The following is a 17,904-nucleotide window of genomic DNA, read 5'->3' as shown; positions in this document are numbered from 1 at the left end:
CCACCGGAAACGTAGAAGTTGAATTAATTCTCAATCCAAGAATGACGACAAGAACACAAATCTGAGGAGCTTACTTAGACTACGGTAGCATTTTGTGTAAAATGTCTCGAACGTCAAGATTTACAAGAAACAGACGCTTAAATTAGATACCTTATTGAGAAATGTAAATTCTAACAAACTTTTGTGGAAGGCTATCTGTGGTTATATGATCAACGCCAATTGATTTAGTATCCCGATGGAGATACAGGTCTTCATCTTCATAGACATGCAAGAATGCTGTTCAGATTACGCAGAGCGAGTTCTACTTCAGTCGTAGTTAATTCCCGTTATATGCAAGGATCCAAGAGATAACACCAACACCGAGAAGAATTAAGTGCTGAAATGATAATTATGATAATACTAAATGATCTGGCAGCAGTTCAATGGATGAAAATAAAAAATCATTTTTCTGGTAGCTCTAAAATCATCGACACGTTCAACAGCACTACCAAATCCACTTCAGTTACCAGATCTGATACTACTTCAATTAATCCTGAAAGTCTAACAGCAGAAGTACTTCGCTAAGAATTAATAGCGTTGTCACCATTTACGAGAGGGGGAAAAACACATATTTATCGGAATCACTTAACTACCGACTTTCCTCCCTGATGGCCGAGGTCCGAATCCCGGAGGATATCAGGTTGGAATTTTCACCTGAAAAGACACGACTTAAAACCTTCCAATAAAAATTCAAAGTGGCCTAGGGTAGTTCCTGCCAACTTCAGAAATAATCAGGATAAACTGAAATTATTATTATTATTATTATTATTATTATTATTATTATTATTATTATTAGAGAACTTCCGTGGCTCAAGTGGCAGCGCGCCGACCTCCGTGGTTCAAATCCCGATCACTCCATGTGAGATTTGTGCTGGACAAAGCGGAGGCTGGACAGGTTTTTATCTGGATAGTCCGGTTTTTCCCGTCATCTTTCATTCCAGCAACACTATCCAATATCATTTAATTTCATCTGTCAGTCATTAATCATTGCCCCAGTGTAGTTCGACAGACTTCGGCAGCCGGCACAATTCCTATTCTCGCCGCTAGATGGTGGCTTCATTCATTCCATTCCTGACCCGGTCAAATGACTGGAAACAGACTGTGGATTTTCATTATCATCATTAGGTCTATTATTGTAGTAATATTGTTCTTCTAAATGGCCAAAAATAGTGATAATCAATTCCTTCAAAGATCGATGGTATCGACTATAGAAAGGACAGGATCTTTAAAGGCGTGAAAAGAAAGAATGTTAGTGGTGATTATTGGTGTAAGGGGAAGTACAGCTGGGAAACCATCCACTATTAACACTAATCAGATGGGGAAAAAGGAAAAGGTAGGCTCCGACCCATTCCAAGAATGAGGACAAAAGAAAGGGATGGACCATGAAAGGCGTGAACACGAAAGACTCCCTAGGCCCCGCAAACCTAAGATCACCGAGTCCGGAGGAGAACGGCAATTGACCCGGAGAGGATGGATAGGAAGGATTAAAGCGAGGAGACTGGCGCAAGTAAGAGAAATTAGTGCCAAACTCAACTAAGGGAACCGTGATCTCCAACCCACGTTCCCAAGGTAAGAGTCACTGGTCCACCTTTTAGTCACCTTTTACAACATGGAGGAGATACCGTAGATTTTTTCTACAGTCCCCACCCACAGACTGGACATACCGGAGATATTTTCTACAATCCTCACCTATAGGAGTATTTTAAAAACTTTCTTCGAGCCGGATACAAAAATGGAAGACTCCGTTAGACTCGGACTCAAATACCACCGGGTTTAGAAGACAATAGGGTCAGATAAGAAATATGAAACAAGTAAGAACAAGCAATGAAATACTCAGGTGGGGTTCCGTGGTCGCCATTGGATATTCGTTGTGATACTGGTTGTGAGTCACTACGCAATAAGATAAGAGTTCCAGCGCAAGTAAGAAGACACGTCATGTGCTTTCGTAGTTGTCGTCTTAGTTCCACGAAATGTAAGCCTCTGGCAAGGTCCTCGACAGAACCACTAATACATGAATTATTCTAGTAGAAATCGATGTCGTTGTTATATATTTTAGAACTATCTATATATTAAAAGAGTTTACTAAAAGCAGCTTCGGCAAATCTGTCCGTCCATTCTACTGGACCGATTTGCTCAATTTCTGTTTTATTATCTCCGGAATTGTTGATGATGATGATGCTTGTTGTTTAAAGGGGCCTAACATCGAGGTCATTGCCCCTAATGGTACGAAATGAAATTACAACAAAAAGTTCAAAATCATCCACTGACCAAAATAAGAAAAATGTCATGAAGAATGAATGGATGGACATGAAACAAAAAAAACAGACACAAAACAGTGTATCCAACGCAAAAAAAGGTCATATATAGCAGTATTACTGACCAAGGGACCACTTATAAAGCGTAATCTTGAATCGAGTATGCTTGATGTCTAGAGGGATTCAAAATCCAGTTCAAAGGCCCCTCAAAATGGTACTTATCGCTAGTAAAGTAGAACCATGGTATTTGTCATGTTGGGGTACTAATCAAAAGTAGCGAAGACTCACGGTGTTCCACACAAGATGGTACTACTCACAAGTATTGTACTCCGTACAGGTAACGTAGACCTATGGTGTTTCTCACACAATAGCGGCACTCATAGTCAACGCAAACCGATGAGTTTCCTCACCTAGGTGTACTAGGCACGGGTGCCGGTCCCACGGGCCCCGTAGTATCCCTCACATAGTGGATACTAATCACAGGCAACGCAGACCCACGGTGTCGCTCATCTAGTGGTACAACTCACAGGCAACGCCCAGACCCGCGGTGTTGCTCACATGGGTACGACGCACGGGTACTGGAAAACCACAGGGGAACCACTTTCTGCTGCTACTAATCACAAACCTATTTCGTACTTAATATGGTGGTACTACTCGCAAGTTCAGGCAACCCATGGTGTTTCCCGCGTGATGATACGAATCAAAAGTAGTTTCATGGTTCTATTTCAATCGTCCCTTGGTCGCCCCTTTTAGTCGCCTCTCACGACAGGCGGGGAATACTGCGGGTGTATTTTTCGTCTGCGTCCCCCACCAACAGGGGGTAAAGAGAGAAAAAAATAAGAAAGAAGGGATCCGTCACTTCGAAAAATGAAGTAACGGACGAAGAAAGGCAAGGGTTACGAAGGGCGTGAGAATGAAAGACTCCCTAAGCCTCGAATGGTCTAATACCGTCGGGGTCGGAAAAGAACAAGAGTTGACCAAGGGAGGTCAGACAGGATAGTCGAAAGTGCGGAGTCTGGCACAAGTAAGTGGAAGCAATGCCAAGACTCGGCTAAGGGCCCCGTGGTCGCCAATCCACACTCCCAAGTTGAGAGGCCCTTGTTTGATTACTACCTGTGAACCCAGAGAGTGTACACCTCCTCTGATGGAATACTTTTTTTTTCAAGTTTTTTTACGTCGCACAGACGCAAATAGGTCTTATGGCGACAATGGGGCAGGAAAGGCCTAGGAGTGGGAAGGAAACGTCCGTGGCCTTAATTAAGGTACATCCCCAGCAATTGCTTGGTGTGAAAATGAGAAACTACGGAAAACCATATTCAGGGCTGCCAACAGTGGGGTTCGAACCCACTATCTCCCGAATACTGGATACTGGCCGCACTTAAGCGACTTCAGCTATTGAGCACGGTGATGGAATACTATTCTCTGCTAGATACTCTTTGATTCTCTGACCTTCCCCAGCTTCTGAATATACTCAACAGGGGCAGAATGTTCTTAGTAACTTACATGCTGCAAAGAGGAAACAGTCGACGTACGCCCAGACGGAATGGTATCAAGTCGACTAGCCTTCTGTATGAGCATTAATAAAGCGCACGGGCAAACTCTTGAAAACGTGGGTAGTCTACATTCCCGAACCAGTATTCAGCCAATTGTATGTTGCACTATCTCGGGTAAGATCGTTTGAAAATGTTAAGATCTAGGTACGGCCAAATGGTCGAAGAATATTGTATGGAAAGAAGTATTATAAACTATATTACCGGTATTAAATGTCCATGAAACGATTGCAAAGGGCAAGCAAACCAATATGACTGCGACAGGCTTATCAAGATGAGTTATCTGACCTATTTAAAAGGAATGCTGCAGAGTAGCATGCTCCACTAGTTTAAAATTCATTATTCAGTGGAAAAATCAAAGATCGATCAGTAAGCACGTACTGCTACAGGAAATGTGGGTTTCAGTCTCATTACAACTACGGTTACAGTAATATTTCATTCGATACTGCCAAGAAATGAGACGGAACTCCTTAATAAACGAAGTACAGATAGACCTAGAAAGAATTCATCAAACAGTGATTGTGCAAATGTAGTCTACTGATGATGATGATGATGATGCTTGTTGTTTTAAGGGGCCTAACATCTAGGTCATCGGCGCCTGATGGTACGAAATGAGACGAAATGCAATGACAAAATAAAAATCCAAAATCCTCCACTGACCAGAATTCAAAGCGTGAGGACGAAAAATGAACGGATGGATATGAAGTTAAAACAATCAGTGGAGCCGACCCGCAATGCTTCAGCCTCAGAAACTCACGAAAACAATAGTAATACTGACCAAGGGACTGCTTCTATAGCTCAACACTGAGCCGATAATGCTTGCAAGCTAAAGGCGTCGAAAATATGGATCGTCCGACTCTCATAATGGTACTTATCGCTTGGAAAGTAGAACCATGGTATTTGTCATGGTGCGGTACTAATCAAAAGTATCGTAGACTCGTGGTATTCCACACATTATGGTACTAATGACAGATTATGAAATTCGCACATGTAATACAGACCTATGGTGTTTCACACATAGCGGCGCCATTTACAAGCAACGCAAACCTATGGTTTCCATCACATAAATGTACTAACCACAGGGACTCGTACTATCCCGTGGTGTTCCTCATATAGTGGATACTAATCATAGGCAAGCCAGAACCCTGGTGACGCTCATATAGTGCTACTAATCACAGGTACAGTAAAAGCCTGACCGCACGGTGCTCCTGATTGCTACTAATCACAAACCTATTTGGTACCTAATATAATGGTACTACGCGTAAGTAATAGCGGCCCATTGTGTTCCCCGCGTGGTGGTACTAATCACAAGTAGTTTCATGGTTCTAATCCAATCATCCCTTGGTCACCCCTTTTAGTCGCCTCTTACGACAGGCAGGGGATACGGTGGGTATATTCTTCGTCTGCGTCCCCCACCCACAGGGGGTAATGTAGTCTACTATAAATCTATAATTCAAATTCAACTCCGCAGTTAATAAAACATCTGAAATATTTTTATGCAGCACTTCACAAGGTTAATTAACACTCATTGTTCAAGTTGGGGGAAATGATTGATGATTTAAATTTCCATAACGTGAGAAAGTTTTAAAAATTTGAATATATTTGGTCATTATCTCCATGTACTTTGTATGGAAACGGAACAGGAGGGTGGAGTACCGACCCTTCGAAGGATGAATGTGTCAGCAAAGAAAGGGAAGATCCACGAATACCAGGAAACACACCCTAAACCTCGCAAATCTAATACCACTCGTATCAGAAGACAACAAGTGTTAAATAACGGAGATCGGATAGGAGAGATGAAAGTGAGAAGGCTGACACAATCAAGTGGAAACAATGTCAGACTCATTTAGGGGCCCCACGGTAGTCAGTTAATGCTCGCAAGGTGAAAGCCCTGTCTGTTAATATCCGGATCGTAGCTTCGAGACCTGAACCTGAACCATAGGAATATGACTTTTAATTTCAGACCCTCATATTCCCCATACTTAATTATTGTGATATTGTAATGATAGATGCCACCATGGAACAGACACTAAAATTACAGAGGGCAGTGAACTCATGCATCAGGTTTATATTTTCAATTAAATTTTCAACTCATATCTCCCCCTATTATGAACTTCTCTCCTGGTTAAAAATCGATAAACTACGACATCTTCACGTTGCTACTCTCTTATTTCGTCTGCTGAATGAATCTAAACCCCAGTATTTATCCTCTAAGCTTGATTTACTCTCCTCCTCTCATGAACACAACACACAATCGACTACTACACTCTCAATTCCTGTGCATCGCTCATCTTCATTTTACCGCTCCTTTCAAGTGTCTGGTGCAAGGCTATGGAATTCCCTTCCAGTTAGTGTTAGGAATTGCACTTCCTTAGCTTCTTTCAAGCGGTCTTGCCGAGATTACCTATTAAATGTATAACCAGCTTGTATGAATGGCAGTATGAATGGAAGAATGAATGAGGTTAGGATTTATATTTTGTTATATTATTTCATTATTCTGTTTTATAAAGTTTATTAGATATGTGGTTAAGGCCGTGAGCCTCAACTTCGCCACAAATGAAGGCATGAAATAAATAAATAAATAAATAAATAAATAAATAAATAAATAAATAAATAAATAAATAAATAAATAAATAATATTCGAACCACAGCTGCCTTTTTGTAAACCTGGTGACCATTTGTAGAATGTCAACTCGAATTCTTTCTTGTCATTGTTTCACCTATTCTTTTCTCTAAACATCCCTTAAATAGGCATATCACCTTTTTTCTTCCAATGTCTATACTGTTTCGTTTCGAAACACAGCATTTCTCTTTCTTTGCTATCCTTGGCATTCTTTTCCACGGAGTAGTTAACCAGTTATTTTTATCATAGTGTTAATGACACTTATCCTGCCTCTTATTATGGAATATAGCTCATCATTGCCAAGAGTAAAGGGAGCGAGTACTTCCCCATTCTTGTCTAGCTACAGACTTGCCTAGAATAAAACTAGAAAGTTTGCCATGCAATCAGTGGTTTCTCTCCGTATTGTACGCTGTTACTTGACCCACAGGCTGGACAAGTTCAAGTGACCTCGGCTGTGGTCCATTCCTGCACGGCTGCAATCTTGGAAGAGCTGCGTTTCTCTGAGTCTATGCATGTACAAGACAACAGCTCCTTCGAACGGCTACCAGAGGAGAACGTGTCCATTGTAGAGACACCAGACGGTCGGGAGGAACGCCCCGAGACGGTGCGGGCTATGTCCAACGGCGTAGCACGGCGGAAGTTGTACTTTAATCCTGCCTTCTTCGAGCCTGAACTTCTACTTGTAAGTACCAGCTAATGATCCATAGTATTAAGAAAAATCCCCTTATCTCCTGGTTTGTAAGTCTTAAGAGGCACTGCAGTGCCGTCATTGTACCAAAAGATGTGATTCTTAAAATACCAATGAATTTGAACATAGATCTTTCGAGTTTAACTAACAAATTTACCTGTCCCCCAAATATGCTTACAAGACAACAGAACCACATAAACTGCAATATGCGCTTTTCAGCTGACCTACTAAATTATATTTGTTATCTTCATTCAACAAGAACAATGAAACACATAACGAATATAGCAATATTATTTGTGAAGGTGTTATTGGTAGTGATTATTGTCGGAATAGGAAGTACAACTACGCAACCATTCTCTATTAACACTAATCAGATGAAAAAAGGAAGAGGTCTGATCCTTCGAAGAATGAGTGGCGGTGAGGTGGTGATTGTTTTAAGAGGAAGTACAACTAGACAACCATCCTCTATATAACACTAATCAGAGAGAAAAATGGAAGGGATCAGACACTTCGAAAAATTAATATATCGGCCAAAGGGAGACAAAGGCCACGAAGGGCGTGAAAATGCTGGACTCCCTAGGCCTCGAGTGCTCTGATACCGTCGGGGTCGAAAAAGAACAAGAGTTGACCAAGGGAGGTCGGATAGGATAGATGAAAGTGAGGAGCCTGACACAAGTAAGCGGAAGTAATGCTAGGACTCAGCTAAGGGCGCCGTGGACGGCAACCCACGCTCCAAAGTTCAGAGCCCCTGGGGCCCCTTCTAGTCGCCCCTTACGACAGGCAAGGTATATCGTAGGTGTTACTCTACCGCCCCCACCCACAGGGGAACTTTGAAGAATGAAGATATCGGCAAAAGAAACGCAAAGGCCACAAAGGGAGTGAAAATGGAATACTCCCTAGGCTTCACAAACCGTCAACGTGGGAAGAAAACAAGAGTTGACCAAGCGAGGTCAGTCATGGAAGATAAGCGTGACGAGCCTAACTGTAGTAAGTGGAAGCAATTCCCCTCAGCTAGCGTAACAGTAGTCACCAACCCACGCTCCCAATTTCTTAGCCCCCTGATCTCCTATTTAAGTCGTCTTTTACGACAGGCAGTGGATACCGTGGATGCATTCTGCTGCCCCCTCTCACAGTAGGAGTTAAGGGTAAGTACGACTAGATAAACATCCCCTTTTAACTCTAATCAAACCAGACCCCATGGCGTTACAGCCTTGGCCTATAAAGCGACCGCTACTCAGCCCGAAGGCCTGCATATTACCAGGTGACGCTTAGTCAGGTTGACGAATAGTGACGGTTGTTCTTTTTGGCTTTCTAGACCAGGGACGCTATCTCATCGTCCTCAAATATTCTCAAGTAGGCTGAGTGAACCTCGAACCAGCCCTGAGATCAGATCCGGGTAAAACTTGCTGACCTGGTCGGGAATCGAAACCGAAGCTCCCCGCTAAGGGGCGGACTCCCTACCTTTAGACCATAGAGACCAGCCTTAACTCTAATGAGAAGAGGAAAAGTCAGAGCTCAGACCTTTCGAATTATGAAGGTATAACCAAAAGAAAGGGAGGGATCACGGAGACGTGGAATAAAAGACTCCTTAGACTTGGCAAACCTACGACTGTCGGAAGAGATCAAGCGTTGATCACGAGAGGTCCGATAGGGATGACGACATTCGGAAGCCTGGCACAGATAAATTGAAATAATACCAGCCTCAGCTAAGGGCCTTGTGGTCGCCACTGTACGCGCCGATGGTGAGAACCTGTGATGGAGAGGCGAATTCTCTAATCAACTCTGATTTCATACCAGAGTTTGATAGCACAGACACTCCGGTATTGTGCCAAATGAAGGGGACAAGGTGGCATGCCCATTAGTCCTTAGCAAGCACCCTGTTGTATTTCGTCTTAAAACAACAATCATCACCACCAACAGCTTAGCACATGTAGATCATGTATCTCGTACATTGTTGATGACGTCGCATTCCGAAAGGGATGTTTCGGACAGGTAACTATGGTGATTCGAGGGTAATTTAGAGCAATGAAAGTGTGAATTTATTAATTAAAAGCAACATAGTCGAACGATGGTGTACTACCGTCTTGCGGACGGAAGAAAGGATACTTTGAGGAGACGTTATGCAAGTTCCTTTTACAAGAAAATTTACCAACATTAATCTTGGAATTCATAGACTACATTACACATTACAATTATTTAAATGCTTTATAAGTTTCTCTAATACGTTGAAAATTCATAAATATTTTATAGTAACCAAGGAGAATCTCTCCTCTGTTACATTATCATATTACTTGTTTTCTCTTTTGATCTGCTGTATGTATAGTGATTGCCCATGTTCCCTCTCCTCAGCTTGATAAATGCTTTGGTATCACAGCTGAGTTTTTTTTGTTCTATTCTGTTTGTACGCGTATGTATCAGATATTTTCTTTTAAATTTTGTGACCTGGTATTTATTTTTTTTATTTTTTTTAGAATTGGCTTTACTTCGCATGGACACTGATAGGTCTTATGGCGACGATGGGATAGGAAAGGGCTAGGAATGGGAAGGAATCAGTCGTGGTCTTAAGGTAGAATCCCAACATTTGCCTGGTGTGAAAATGAGAAACCACGAAAAACCATCTTCAGGGCTGCCGACAGTGGGGTTCGAATCTACTATCTCCCGAATGCAAGCGCCCCTAACTGCACGGCCAACTCGCTCGATGCTGGTATTTCATAACTTAGTCTGTGTGTTTTGTGCTTGAGAACTTGGTTAATGTGGGACTATTCCTCTCAAAAGCGTACTTTCAGATTACAGTTGCGTAATAATAACACATAATTCAATTAAGTAAATATGCTGTTATGCCCACCTGGTGGCTGTGATCGTTGAGTCATTACGGTCTGACAGGAAGTCCCGTCTCGAGTCCCGTCAGCGGAAAAAAATTCACAATCAGAATGTTGGTCGGCAGTGTGAGAGAGCTGGTGGTATACAATTTCTAATCAATAGATTGCGTGCCAAAAGCATGAATTCATTTCCAAACCTCTTCGCAGAGTTTGGCGCTGTTGATGGTGATTCGTCCACGTTAAGCCTTCAGCATACCCCTTACTGTTATTCGACAGCAATAAGCTCACCGGGTTTCACCCTCTCCCTAACCCTTTTATCATAATTACCACACAGCCAGACGCGCGCCCATGTGTGTCAACTAAAGAAACATGCAGCAGGCCTCACCGGAGGCAGCACGATATCAGTCAATCTGCTTTTATTAATAGGTTTCTAATATATTTAAAGATACCTGAAGAAAATGCTGTAACCTACCTTAAGCCCCTGTCTTTTCAATACTATTTATCATAAATACACAAGTATATGCGAAGTCTCCACTGTATTTTGGACTAAATCACGATACCAAACCCAGGGGAGTGGTGTTGGAAATTATTGTTTTAAGAGGAAGTGCAATTAGGCAACAATCCTCCATATAACACTAATCAAAGAGAAAAAATGGAAGGGATCAGACAGGTCGAAAAATTAATGTATCGGCCAAAGGAAGGAGGGCCACGAAGATCGTGAAAATGAAGGAGACCCCTAGGCCTTGAGTGCTCTAATACCGTCGGGGTTGGAAAATAACAAGAGTTGCCCAAGGGAGGTCGGATAGGATAGATGAAAGTGAAGAGCCTGGCACAAGTAATTGGAAGCAATGGCAGGACTCAGCTAACGGCCCCGTAGTCGCCAACCCACGTTCCCAAGTTAAGAGCCCCTGGCGCCCCTTTTTAGTCACCTCTTATGACAGGCAGGAGATGCCATGGGTGTTATTCTACCACACCCACCCACAGGGGTTTGCTTCCGGGAGAGAATGGGTTCGAACCCCACTGTCGGCAGCCCTGAAGATGGTTTTCCGTGGTTTCCCATTTTTACACTGCGCAAATGCTGGGTCTATACTTTAATTGGGACCACGGCCGCTTCCTTCCCACTCCTAGGCCATAAGGCCTGTGTCGGTGCGACGTAGAGCAAAAAATTGTAAAAAAATCAGTAAAACTCAATACCGGTACAATCAGGAAATAAGAGATAGGTTTCATGAACACAGGCTCTGTATCTTTGGTACATACGTTATCCGTATTTGCGAATTCAGAACAGTTCTACTTCCCTTAACTCTGGACAGTCCGACTCGTTGGCTGAATGGTCAGCGTACTGGCCTTCGGTTCAGAGGGTCCCGAGTTCGATTCCCGGCCGGGTCGGCGATTTTAACCTTCATTGGTTAATTCCAATAGCTCTGTGGCTGGGTATTTGTGCTGTCCCCAACATCCCTGCAACTCACACACCACTCGACACTATCCTCCACCACAATAACACGCAGTTATCTACACATGGCAGATGCCGCCCACCCTCATTGGAGGGTCTGCCTTACAAGGGTTGCACCCGGCTAGAAATAGCCACACGAAATTATTATTATTATTATTATTATTATTATTATTATTATTATTATTATTATTATTATTATTATTATTATTATTATTATTATTATTATATAATTCGCTGGGGCCATCAAGGACCACGTTAAGTCTTGTTGCATTTGACACTGAACTTGGCCTTCTTTAGAGCCCAAATTTCCCTCATTCTTTGTGAGTGGGCCTGCTTACGCTCCTCTGTCCAAGGGGCACCGTGTCTTCTCTTCGGTTGCTCGTCTCGGTTTAGCCCGTTCGTCAATATTTTCTTGCGGAAGAGATCTCTGTTAAGGGCGTCTTCAGCTGAGATATGTAGCATTTGCAGGTCTTCTTTGGTATTTCTAAACCAGGGAATTGTGGTTTTGGGGTTTGAATCAAAAAAGTGAAAGATTTCTTTAGTTAACTTTCTTCCGTCCATTCTTTTCAGATGACCGTAAAATCGTGCCCGTCTTTTTCTGATTGTGTCGGTAATTTTCTCTATTTTGCTGTAGACTTCCTTGTTGGATCTCTTTTGATGGATTCCAATTCTGTACTTTGATCCCAAGATTCCTCTCACAATTTTGCGTTCTCTTTTCTCCAGTTCTTCAGGGATTCCTTTGTTGGCATTTAGAGACAGGGTTTCGGCTGCATATAGAACTACTGGCTTCAGAACTGTTTCATAGTGACGTATCTTGGTGTTTTGGGAAAGGCATTTTTTGTTGTAGATTGTGCGGGATGTTTGGTAGGCTATTTCCAGTTTGCGTACTCGCTCCTGAAGTGCTTCTTTGTCCAGTCCATTTTTCATGATAATCTCACCCAGGTATTTGAATTTGTCTAGTCGGGTGATGTCCCCGTATTTTGTATGGAGTTTTGGTGGAGCCTCCTTGATATTAGTCATTACTTCTGTTTTCTCAAACGATATCTGAAAACCAGTTTGTTCGGCAATTTCCTTTAAAATTTCAATTTGAGCTCTAGCGGTTTCTATGTCATTTGAGAGAACAGCAATATCATCGGCAAATGCTAAGCAGTCTGTTGCGATCCCCTTGGATTTGGTTCCTATTCTCAATGGACTGTAGTTGGTTTCCTGTAATCTCACCCGCCAGGTTCTGATAATCTTTTCAAGAACACAGTTGAAGAGTATCGGGGATAGCCCATCACCTTGTCGGACTCCTGTTTTGATGTCAAAGGAATGCGAGAGACATCCGTGGAACTTCACCTTGGATTTTGTATCGGTCAGGGTGGCTCTAATTAATACCAGCAGTTTCAAATCAACTCCAAATTCATTTAAGATGTTTAGCAGGACTTCCCGGTCAATGGAGTCGTACGCTTTCTTAAAGTCCACAAAGACAGACACATACTGCTTGGACCTTAGTGTACAATATCTGATGATCGTTTTGAGATTTTGGATCTGTTCAGCTGTTGAGCGACCTTTTCTGAACCCTCCTTGGTATTCACCTATTTGATGTTCGACTTGTGCTTCCAAACGCTCCAGGATGGCAAGTGATAGAATTTTGTAAGTCACGGGTAGCAAAGATATTCCTCTGTAGTTGTTGATGTTCTTCATGCTGCCTTTTTGTGTAATGGATGGATCAAAGCTATTTTCCAATCTTCGGGTAGGGTCTCCTTGTTCCAAATTTCTTCTATTTGTTTTTGCAAGATATCAAGTGATTCCTCTGGGGCATGTTTCCACAGTTCTGCTACTACTGAGTCTTCCCCCGGCGCTTTGTTATTTTTGAGACGGGCAATGTGGCGCTTGATTTCATCTCTGTCGGGTGGTCTGGAATCTGGGTACCTGAGTAAGGGTTCCTTGGTCTCAATGGCGCTTCGCGCTTTAGAGCAATTAAGTAAATTCTTGAATTAATCTGCCAGAATGCTGCAATTTTCTTCATTTGACGTCGCCAGTGTGCCATCCTTTCGCTCAAAGCATAGAGATGGTGGTTTATAGCCAGTGAGTTTGCTAGGAAGGTTTTAGATTTTGGCCTGAGTTTTTGACTCTTCGGGGTACACCGAGACGCTCCGACTCGTCTCTTGCATGATGTCGAGTCTCCCCCAGAATCCGAACGAGACTCGTGCGCCGTGGCGTTCACGACGAGGGATTTATCCGAAGATTTACCCCCTGGGGTATGTTTCTTAAAATGTTGTGCCATCATGCTTTTTGACTTGACTTTGCTTTGGACGGGTACCCATCCTTTTACAACTAGGGTTGTTAGCCCTAGAGGTTGCCTCAAGATGTTTTCTGGCTTCTGGTCATTTACCAGTCTTCGCCGTAACCCTGGCAAGGGACCAGTTTTTTTTCACGGTGGTATTTTATTTCCCTACTACCCTCTGACTCTGCTGGCGGCAGAGCCAGCGAGCTTCCCCAATTCCAATGGGACGCGCCCGATGGAGGTAACCGGTAAATCCCCACACGGGATTATTATTATTATTATTATTATTATTATTATTATTATTATTATAACTCTGGACATGGTTACAAATATTATAATAGTAAAAGGAATACATTCCTCTGACGAATTTCTGTATTTTCAAGTAACATTTCTTTTCATTAATTCCAGGCTCCACCACCAGCCGCCGTCGAGTTCCTGACTAAGATTCGAGAAGTGATTTGTATAGCTAGGCAGAAGATGGCTGCGAAGCGGTTCGCTCCTAGTTTAATAGGAATACCTGAAGAGTCTAATGACTTAACCGCAGTGGCTCTTCCTTGTACTACAACTAGCCCTATCCCTGGACTAAGTCTAAAGCGAGAAAACAGTCGACGTCGTGGTTCCAGCCTAATGGGCGTCACAGATACATCCGCCTGCCTAGCATGTTGTCCACCAACAAGTGAAAGCAAACAAAATAGTATTCGACGCTGGCTTGAAGATGTTCCTGTGGGCCGAGCCAATATAAAGGGTCGCGCTCCGAGTGTTCCAGATTCGACCACCGGAGCCGCTTCCGGAGCCGCTAAGACTGCAGGTATCAAGAGAAGCAACAGCAAACTCAATCCAGCTCCTGCACCACCTGTGGTACCGTCATCTATAAATAATAAGCCTGTCCAAGTAGCCAAGCTAAATAAATCATCTCCTACTAAACTACCTTCTTCAGATGACGTCCAGAAGGAAGCTACACAAACCCCACCATCTTCTCCACCATGCCCTGTTCCTCCTCCAATGCCATCTCCACCTATCGAAACGAAAAAATCCACTCCTCTGACAAGAAAGAAATCCCAGGAAGCGCCAGCTGTTCCTGTCGTAGCCAAGAAATTAATGGATGCAGTAATCAAGGAATTGATCGTGCAAACCAAAAAACCATCCTCTCCTACGGAGGGCGATTCACTCACCCTGAGAGTACCAAACCCTCCTAAACAGGTCGAAACAATTGACTTCGAAGCTGACAGTCTAGAACGGTCAGCTACAGCCAATAAGGAAAGTGAGGAAATGGGTATGGCCACGCCTTCAGACTACGGAGACGTTCCCTCTCAGCCAAGCCCAAGTTTGAGCTCGGCATTGCCCTTGGAGGAAGAACTCACGATGAGAAATGAAATATTCAACATTCGAACCGGAAGCACTACCATCTCTAAATTGAAATTAGATGCCAAGCGTCCCCCAGTGCAAGATGATCATGACTATGAAATCATAGTACTAAATCCAGAAGTCAATTCACAGGATGAAAGTAACAAGGATATCAAGTTATATAGCTTGCCTGAATTACTAAATAATAATGATGGATACAGTTTGGTAAGTGAAGTGTATGTAAACGATGACTATAATTTCAGTAGCACACCGAGTTCACCAGGCAATACGTCTTCCACATCAAGCACCAGTAGTGCACCTAAAATCCGTTACTCTGAGCCAGGCGATAAACCCGGTCACCTCACTATTGAACTGGAAGACTCTCCGGACAACTATCTCCATGTAGCAGACGAGTCGGATAGCTTCGAACCAGACACGTTGGACCGTAAACCTAGCAGACGTAAGAAAACTGAAAGCATAATTATTCATGCTACACAGTATGAGCAAAACAATGAAACGTTCACAGATTCTTTAGAAAGACCTTCCCAGATTCTCCTCCGGACAACAGGGAGTTTCCGAAGTGATTCACTCGGCAGATCTGGCTCTAATGATCTTGCTCATATATTTGCTAACTCTCCACTAAATCGAGCCTTTGGTAGCCTGCGAGAGATATATGAAGCACGTACACGGTTGCCAAATCTATACGATAATGACAATTCTAGCCTGGTTGGGTCCACAAGGTCTCTTAATAGTGACGGGGATTACAGTCACACGTATTCTTGGAAGAAGGGTTTCAGGCTTAAAGAGGATGTGAACTTTGAAGGAATACTCCTGAACCCGGAGGCTAAACAAGCCAGGCGACAAAGAAGCCCTACTCCACCCAGTTCAGCGAAGAAACCACGGAAAATTTGTCCCCCAGAAATCATACCTCCCCTTCCACCAAAATCTCAGTGTTTATATCAAGAAATACCTCCTCCTCGACCCATACACAAACCAGCTAAGGAACCAACTCCTCCTCTACCCCCACGAAATAATAAACCACCTCTGCCGCCAAAAAACGGGGTGAGCAGAAGCACCAGTCACAAAAGAAAGGAATCAAATCCAGCACGTAGGCCTCTACCTCCATTACCAAAGCCTTCAAATGAACTCGGTTTTGACCAAGGAAATTCAACTATATCATCCACATCGTCAGTGCCACGAGATTTTGAAACACTCTCCATTGCGTCTGGTGCTTCTGTAGACAGTCTCAATTCTTCGGACTATGAAGCATTCTACACAACGCCCTTCTCTGGAGATGAGGAAGTAGAAGGTAGCCAAACGCTTGGTCATCGTGTGGAGCGCAGTCTTAATAACAAGTTTACTTCGGCAGGTGATACTAATGAGAAGAAAGATTATAGCAATCAATCTACACCGAAGACCAAGAAGCAGTGTCAAACAACACCTAATAACAACAGAAAAACTAGAGAAAACGTAGACAGAAATATGGGGAACGATAGTGTATCAAAGGGAATGCAAATTGCACTTGGTATCAAACATCGAACAAATAAGGACACATCAAAACATATAAAAGATAAAAGAAACGGCGATCCTGTAAAGAAAGCTTGGCGACGTGGAGCAGGATCCAAGAACCCTCACAAACCTGAGGATTCAGGCTATCTCAGTACTGATTCTAATGAATCCACTGGCAGACGCACAGGAAGTATCAGCGAGACAGACGAATCTTTATGTGATGGAGCAAGTGAATCAGGAGGTGAAAGCATTGCCACTGATTCCTTCTTTTTCGGCAGTAGTTTCAAGAAGTTATCGGCGTGTGAAATTGTAACAGAATCAGTAGACAGTGGTGTAGGATCGGATCTTATCAGGACAACAAATAATTCTGTTTTATTAGATGATATTGTTGCTAATAACAGTGATTCTGATAAGGCTAGTTTATCAACCGTAACTTCCAATGGACGTAGCAAACGCAGTGCAGCCGACTGTTAGATTAAGTCTACCTAAATATACAGAACTCTAAATAACTAGACTTTGATCGTTACAGTGGCCAGTAATTCAGAAATGAACTATTTTTTGAACTCTGTAAATAATCAGAGCACACAAAATGTTCCATGGTTGTGAAACACTTCATAGGAAAACGTTGACGGTTTTGTTATTCGTAGTGTATATAGTTTTGAATGTTATGTACAGTATATTATTTTGTTTAAATATGTTCGTGTATAAAGTAATTTATAGTCTTCCATTAATGTAAATTTGACTGAATTATATTGTAAATATTGTTATGTTTATACCTATAGTAAATTAGTTATATCATACTGTTAATTTGTTATTATAAATTGAAAGAGTAATATATATACAATTGTTGTTGATGTATTGTGATATATTTGAAGGCCGACAGTGCAATCCTGTAAATAATCTAGATGTTTGAGTCATAATCTATTTAAGTCAGGGTCTTAGATTAAAATTATTGTAAATGTTTAAAGATTGAAATAAGATAATATAAATCATGTTGAAACCATTTACACAATAACAAAATATTTACGGTATGCCAAGTCTATTATTGCTCTAAAACAGAGATACAAACAATTTATCTTCAGATTAGAACCTATTGGAAGAAGAACAATGAGAAGTTTATGAAGATATTATGTTAAGGACCATATTTATGTATGTGAGAACATACTGTTAAAACTTTAAAATGTGTTCATTAACATTTCATCTGAAATTAATTCGTTGAAAATTGAAGAGTAACTGTAATTACCAGCGAACTATACGCCTCATTTTCACCAAATGTTTATTATATCAGAGAAGGTTTATTTTTGTAGGTTTACGAGTCATGGTTAGGCTTTTAAGGTTTTCTTTTTTCGTTCTAAGTT

At 42.2% G+C, this 17,904-nt stretch overlaps 1 protein-coding gene across 1 annotated transcript in view; it reads left to right on the top strand.

Annotated features, from left to right (window-relative positions):
* The window catches only part of sha (shavenoid), a 354,752-nt gene extending 337,180 nt beyond the window's left edge, over positions 1-17,572 (top strand). Inside the window, exons 8-9 of the mRNA XM_067146254.2 lie at positions 6,895-7,149; positions 14,102-17,572. Of these exons, the coding sequence (XP_067002355.2) occupies positions 6,895-7,149; positions 14,102-17,020 (3,174 nt within the window). The 3' untranslated portion in view covers positions 17,021-17,572. The remainder of the gene's footprint in view (positions 1-6,894; positions 7,150-14,101) is intronic.
* Positions 17,573-17,904: the final 332 nt, after the last annotated feature.

The sequence above is a fragment of the Anabrus simplex genome, chromosome 4 (assembly GCF_040414725.1).
Source record: "Anabrus simplex isolate iqAnaSimp1 chromosome 4, ASM4041472v1, whole genome shotgun sequence".
Lineage (NCBI taxonomy): Eukaryota > Metazoa > Arthropoda > Insecta > Orthoptera > Tettigoniidae > Anabrus > Anabrus simplex.
Note: the sequence above shows the minus strand (reverse complement) of the source record. Positions and strands in the feature narration are given on the sequence as shown.